This window comes from Egretta garzetta, unplaced genomic scaffold (assembly GCF_000687185.1).
Source record: "Egretta garzetta isolate BGI_Z169 unplaced genomic scaffold, ASM68718v1 scaffold126, whole genome shotgun sequence".
NCBI lineage: Eukaryota > Metazoa > Chordata > Aves > Pelecaniformes > Ardeidae > Egretta > Egretta garzetta.
The window spans coordinates 1127390-1134889 of record NW_009260128.1 but is presented as its reverse complement, the minus strand read 5'-3'; the positions used below and the strand labels follow the sequence as shown (position 1 = coordinate 1134889).

At 45.0% G+C, this 7500-nt stretch overlaps 1 protein-coding gene across 1 annotated transcript in view; it reads right to left on the bottom strand.

The window, feature by feature from the left end:
* Positions 1-7500, bottom strand: part of ZNF516 (zinc finger protein 516) — a 62950-nt gene that overhangs the window by 9738 nt on the left and 45712 nt on the right. The window contains exon 2 of the mRNA XM_035896946.1: positions 3663-5141. Coding sequence (XP_035752839.1) covers positions 3663-5141 — 1479 coding nt within the window. The remainder of the gene's footprint in view (positions 1-3662; positions 5142-7500) is intronic.

The following is a 7500-nucleotide window of genomic DNA, read 5'->3' as shown; positions in this document are numbered from 1 at the left end:
TGAAAAGAAATGTCTGGCTGCAAAAAAAACCCCAAACCCAGTTACAAATTGTTTTCTCTTTTTATAATAGCACCTCCTGCAGATGGCAGCACAGCCTGTATAATGTAGCTGAACACACTCGCTCCCAACAACTACATTCCTGGTAGTCAAATACAAGATCATGATTTAGGGGCAAATCCAGATCCCCTATATACACACAAATACACACACAAAAAAACACCGCCACACCCCACACCCCAAAATCACATACATTTCAATGAGTGCTTCACCGTACTATAATGAGACGGATTTGCCTTGTAAGGCAGTCAAGATTAAAACACATTTTCTTGTTTGTTACTAGCATTTTTCCCCTCACTGGCCAGACCTACAGCTGCAAGCCTGAAAGCAAAGCTGAGCAAAGCCTCTTGAGGGACCAGACGTGGCCTTTGCCGGACCCCTGTGCCAGCAGAGTGGCTCCTGTGGAGCATGGAAGACCTGGGTTCCTCAGGTGGTTTTCTGCCACCTCTGGAAAGCCATTTAATCTCCCTATACCCCATGTCTCCGTCTGTGAAAGGTGAATATGCTTGTCTCAGCAGACATTACGGGCCCGACGCCACAGCCTCCGTGGAAACACTGCTCCCACCCGAGTCGTGCATGAGGCAGGTTGAGGATGCTGTTGTATGGCAACGCACCCTGTACAAATGCCGCAGGTGAGCGGGTTAGGACTGTCACCTAACCCCTCCCTGGCACTCACTTTATCATAGTTATTTAAAAAACAGGTGGAAAAAAATGGATTGCTTCCAGGTGTATTTGCCATTGCTGCATTTCCTAAGGAGCACCATAAGGCTTTTGATAGTTCAGCGCTTTGAGCGACGGGCACCGTTGCCGCAAGGCAATACCCCTATGAGCCATCACTCAGGTTATCCTATATGTGAACAAAAGAGGGTGGATGACTACAGGTGTTAGCAAATTAAGGCAAATGAACGTGACTGTCTGAATGGGAGCGCTCATAACCCATCCTTTCCTAATATGGCGATTCATGTAAATACCATGAATAAAACAAATAACCACTATTAAATATAACAATAAGATTCTCTCTACAAGCATTTGGGAAGATTGGGCAGTGTGAAACAAACCTAGCCTGAGCACAGCAAGCTTTGTGTTTGCAGCTGTATCACAACAGTGCGTACGTAGAGCAACTCTCTTTTCCAAGGACACACTGGAATAGACACAGATGTTAAAGAAAGGATCCCAGAAATAAATCCAGCCACTCTAAGGGAGGTTGAACACTGCCATACTACACACAAAATATTCTACTACGATCCAAGATGAGGTAGTATACCAAACACCCAAATAAAGCCTATTGGGAACATTCAAATGGGAAAAAAACCCATGACAAACAGTATACCTAAGGGGGATTTTTAGTTGTTGTTTATGTCACAATTGCCATATTCACATTGCCATATTAAGACTTAATTGTATGACGCATACTGACTCAGAGGGCTTAGTCTAGGGCTGTGTGTTATTTCAGACAAGGTTCATTTACCCTCCTCTATTCGCAGTTGGTAGGATCTTGTTCCTTTAGCCTGCAGCAGCTTTTTATTTTAGCACTTTGAAAAACAGCCATCATGCCAATTGGTTTGGAGAACCATCAACAACCTGGAAGTTGTATATAAAATAGAGACAAGCTGCATAAAAAACAAAGTTTCAAATTCTGAAAACTTGATTGCTGTAAAACACTTGGAATGAAAGAAGAGACTTCAAAGGAGAGATGGGCACTAAATAACTCCCAGTTAAAGTGTCTCCGGAAATCGCTGCCCAGAAAAAACATTTTGGCAGCAAAATTCTTCTTTGAAAAAGCAGATAAATAGAGACCTCCTTGGAAACCCTGCCCTTACTTTACTTTGCTCCAACTGGCCTCATAGTTTTTCAGGTGCCTGCGTTCACTAAGTCAGCTTCTAGTTCCTGGCTTTTACTGTTTCTCTCCAACCCTCAGAACACAGCTGGGAACTCAGTGGATCAATAAGATTTCTCTGAGCCGGTTGACACAACGTAGTATTAAATAACACCGAGGAGGGCACCCATGTGAAGGTACCCCAAGTTGATGGCGAAACAATTAACCGGTAATCAGAGCAGGAAGCAGGCAGGGAGAAACTTCAGACAACATTCCTAGGCACTGGGATGGCAAAAGCAAAGTCAGCTGGACAAAAACAGGAACACGGGCCCTGCAGTTTTAGAAACCAAGCATGTCCTCCTCTGCTTCCTTAACAAAGACCAGGAGCCTGCTGCAATCATCACACAGACTCTAACCACCTGCAAAGGGTCTACTCAATAGTAATAAGTAACAGCTGGCTCCTACACAGCATTACTTTTCATATGATTGAGCAAATCTGACAATGGAGTGGCTGAAAGGTGCACTTCATGGGTTATTTCAGATAGATTTTGCCTTCCTGTCTTCTCCAAAAGGCCCTGCACCAAGACCTGACCAATTACCACGGCTCCTTCCTTGCCTTACAGCTGCCAGAGCAGTCAACCTGCACACATCTTCTGGGCACTACACTATAGCTGTCCTTAGGCTACCAGCTTCCAAATGCCCTGGGTTTCGTCCCACTTGCAAAAGGGGGTCACAAGCTCCATTTCACATATGCTTTTGACAAAACAGAGCCCATTGTGTCAGGTGAGGACAACACAACACCAGTCTGGAGCGCGTGCTCTTTCCATGTGGAGTTCAGTTCTTGCACAACTTCTACTAAGAGAAGCAGCATACTAAAAAAATGGGATGGTTTAAATTACAATGGCTCCCATTCTCCCCCCCTACACACACAGACCCATCTCAAGAGCAATAAATCAGTGTGATTTTCAGTTTCTACTGAGACAAACTAATTCTGGCAGACAGTCAGAAGAATATGGTTTCAAATGCAAATACAAAGGTTTCTTCTTTTTTTTTTTTTCTTTAAAAAAACCTTCTTTTTACGTGGCAGTTGACTGGCAAGACACAGAAGGAGAACTCTGAAACTTTTTTAGTCCCTGAACTTTTAAACTGGCTATTTGCACAACTGCCTTTCCTGCTTACGTGAATTCGGCCCTACCTCTTTTTAATTACAAACATACGAACAGATCAAAATAATCATTTGAAAAATAGGACAGCAGTCTTTGATATGGGCAAGGAAGATCTTAAGACTTTTGTCAAGAACGACAAAGGACACTGACAAGTCATTATCTCTCCCTGTTGTAGGAAGACTTGTTTGTAGATGAAACTGAAGAAAACCTCCAAACATCACAGATAAGCCCCAGAGGATGTTTATTTTGCCCGAAGCAAAAAGATTATGACGTGTGCCAGCACCAGCATATCAGGGGGATCTTCGGGTGACAGCACATCTGTGTAACTTTAGCCTGCTTGAAGCGAGGGGACAAAGGAACAGTAATACTCCAGGTGGAACCAGATACATTTTAACCTGCAACAGCAATGTCACACAGTGCACAAGGGGGGGATGCTGCAGTGTTAGAGATCAGTAAACAAACCTATTCAAGCCTATCCAGAAATGATAAAAACAATGAACTTGTAATCCCAACCATTAAAGGGAGAGAAGGAAGAAACTCTGAAACAGCGTGTCGTGGCTCCGAACGAAGCAGGAACAAGCAAGCTGCGTCCCCAGCTATGGAAGGGCTTGTGAAAATCTTACCTGTGTGATCCAGGACAGGGCTGTTGGCACCGCAGGTTTGGTACAACGAAGCAAGGTCCTTTGGAATGTATGTTTTAAAGATATTCAAAATGTCCAGACGTTTCTCATGCCCATCTGATCCCGGATCCTGTTTGCTGGAGTGTAAAGCTGGAGAAACTCCCGCGGTGCTAGGCTGGGGCGGCAGCAGTGGACTCGCTCGTGCTACCGCTGTGCAGTTTGCCAATGTCCTCATCTCATTCCCAGCCTTCACGTGAGACTCCCTCGGAGGCACCAATGGCTCTTCGTGCTTAGTGTACTGCTCGCTTTTACACAGAGGATGATACTGCGGCGGTGGGTTGAATTTGGCCTTCATGGAGTCAGACGCACAGTGCTTACCTGGAGGGGCAAAACTAGTGCTTCCTTGGGGAACTGCGTACTTTTCCACTTGCTTACTGTTGGTGGGCTGTGTGCTAGACCGGGATATGACCGTCTGAGTAGGCGTTACGCTTCTGCTATAGGCTCCCATTTGCATGAGTTTGGAATTTGCTTCATATTTACTTTTTTGTTGTGCTGCTATGCTGTATGGCTCCTGGGAATGGTTTAACTTGGGCTGTCTGTACCCATCCAGACCTGGTAAGCGTGGACCACAGTGTCCGAAGGCATGACCGTCTTTTGACTGATGCGTACTCCCAGACTTCGCAGTCATCCCGACAGAAAGAGAGCTGCTTTTGGACCCTGGCAATGCACTTGGCACTTGAGTGCGCGTAAATCTGGCAACGGGCAAAGGCTGGCATTCCTTACCCCCAAGAACAGGAGGGGGGCCAGTACGCCCACTCCTTGCCAGAAAGACCAGGTTGTTTTTAATACTCTTGAATCCATTCTGTTGAACCCAAGGGGGGACCATTGAGTTACAGCTGATTTTGTGCAAAATTCTTTTGTGCATCCACAGGACTTCAGGGTAGTAGGTCTTGTGACTGCAGAAAGGACATGGGTAGACAATTAAAGCAGCCTGCAAGGATGTATTCAGATTTTTATTGCATGAATTATCCCTTGTGGATTTTTCACTCAAATTAAGTGGAGCTACCTCTTGAGCTTCAGCACCTTTTTCTATCAGAGGATGCTCCCTGTTTAGGTCTAGCAAATTTTCTCTAGCGCAACCAGCCTGCACTACAAGCGATGCTTTGAAGTCCATGACCATGTTTGAAGACGTCTGGCCCACACCTGAAGCAAAGCTAGCAATGTGGCTGGAGCAAGGAAGCCCTTGGCTGTGGTGAAATGCTGGCATCTTTACATCTGTAGAACCTTTCAGATCTTGGTATTTCAGAACGGGCTCCTTGATGACACTCTCCAGTGCTGACGCCAGGGCAGGAATTGCTGGTTTAGATTCCCTGGCCTCGTTTTCTCTGGTGTTGCGGCTTCCCAGCTTTGGGAGCTCATCCAACTGAGATGTTACCATTGGGGTTTCCTCTTCAGAGAAGTTGCAGTGGTATGGCTTTTCATCTGAATGGGACAAACAAAAAAACATCATTGTGATTTTATGCAGAAAGGAGCCCAAAAGACAGAGCAAAATTCAAGGTTGGAGTGAGATAGCAGGAGAAAAAGCAAACTTTGGCATTAGTATCATAATGACATGCTACAGACTAAACGTACTGTATAAGCAAGAAAATTTTGAAGTAAGACACAACAGTTCAATTTATTTTTAAAGATGACTGCAAAGTCTGGATAAACTCTCTAATGCTGGATGTTCGTGACATTTTGAAGAAAGAACAGTTCACTAATATACCCATGTTAGAATTCTGGGACTGCGAGAAAAACAAACAAATATGCAACCATTTAATGCTGTAACAAAAGCAAAGATAATGGAGCCAGATAAGACTGACCTAGTTAAAGGTCTGTCAGCGCTTCCATTACAAGCCCCTATTTTCAAAGGGTTTATAACTCAGCAATAAAAATTGGCTCCACACAGAAACCAAGCATATAAGCAGGTACTGCGTACAGAATAAATTGCTCACTTAAGAGGGACTTCTGCAGTGGCCAAGTATAAAAGATGAGTTATAGAGGATGTAAATTTTGAATTTTCCATCCATTCGTTTAAAGCAGATACTTTTTTTTCTTTAACATACTTTGACGTTTGAGTCAAACTTTAGGAAAAAATTTATGACCGCTCGATCCACTCAGAGATAAGGAATTTGACATTTTTAGCCATTTAGATTACCGAATGCAAACCAGACTTTCGATTCTTCCCACTTTCTTCTTTGCTTCTCAGCTCTCCAGAGTAAATTTATCTACCTAACGCATGTCCTGGAAAGTGAACATACTGGGCAGTAATTAAAGCCATTTAGGGGGAAAGAGAAGAGTAGGATTCGTTTTGCTGGGAGCACGGCTACCTCTGCCCACTCTCCTGATGCGGATCTCTCAGAGCCGCTGATGAAGCCATTGAATCCCTCCAAATCAGTTCACAAATCACTTCCACGGAGCAATGCTTACCGCACTGAAACCATTTAACATGTAACTGAACTGAATCATCTGACAAAGTTTCAGTTTCAATTAACATGCCGTTAACTGAGCCACTGCCAGGCAAGTGTAAGGAGACCAATGCTCCATCTAAAATGTCACCAGTCCAAAGTGATCACCGCATCCGTAGGAGGGGTGAGAATGGGAAAGGAGTGAACTGCTCTAGAGCTGCGTATCCTCTCACATCAACTCATAAAAGCCAGTGCTTCAGAAAATCAAGCGCTGTTCATTAGCGCAGCGCCACGGGCATTATTCTGCACGGTGCAATGGAAGAAGCGTGTCTTCGGCTAGAGTCTCACTGCAAATAAAGTCTACTTAGCCTCGCCTTCAATTCAAGCAAAAAATTCTTAAGCTTTTGTTTAATTCGAGGAATTAGATTAAAAATAACCCATAGATTTGCAGCCTTGCAGGGCTTGAGTGCTCACTCTGATAAGATCATTTTACTTTCAAACTCTCAAAGGGGGTAAATTCAGGGGGGAAAAAAACCCCACAACTCAGAAACTTGTTTCTCCTGTGTTGCAGGGGGCAAGGTGTCGGGAAAGCATATGCCCAGCACTACTAGCCAAATTTACAGTTTGAAACAAAGACACTGCATGCAGCGGTGAAACCTGACACTGCACATCTGTGTTATTTTCAAAGCACATCTGTCAAAGCCCAAAATATTTGTGCTCTTAAATAAGATTTTAAGGCTTCTCTTTACAATCGCAAGGAGCAGCCCCTTTGATCATCGTAGTAAATAATAAAGCAAAGCAAAAACAAATCATTTGGTCGCAGCGGTACTCAGCAGAGACTGAACCAACCTACTGGCTACGCGGAGCAGAGCGGGCAGAGGAGGGAGGTGGGGGACCAACACCAGCCCCGCTCTCCGGGGCTGCAGAGCCAGAAGGCTCCAGCTGCTCCGTGGTCTGTCCGTGCATCCGTGACGATGGGCGGACACAGTGACGGGCAGACGCCCGCGAATCCCAGGTTGCTCTCCCTACCTCCGATACTCCTTGATGCTGTCTGACTTGGTTGAAAACCAAAGTACTGCACCATTTCAGCAAATACGACTGAGCTGATTGAACTGTGAGCTGGAACGGGTTAGGTCTGGGCTTGGTCTTTAGGTCTGGACTGTTCAGTTTAGGTCTGCGCTTGGGGAGAGGAGGAGGAAAAGGTGGAGGGGGCAGCAGAGAGACAGACCACAGTCCCATGTGCCCCAGTAATCCCAAGTATAAAGCCTGGGACTGCAAACCTAGAGGTGGCTACAAGTCATTTTAGCCCTACTGCTTTAGTGCAGCCATCAAGGAAAAAACGGATTTTCCAGGTGGAAAACGTAGCACAGAGTAGGAAAATGATGAAGGCATTC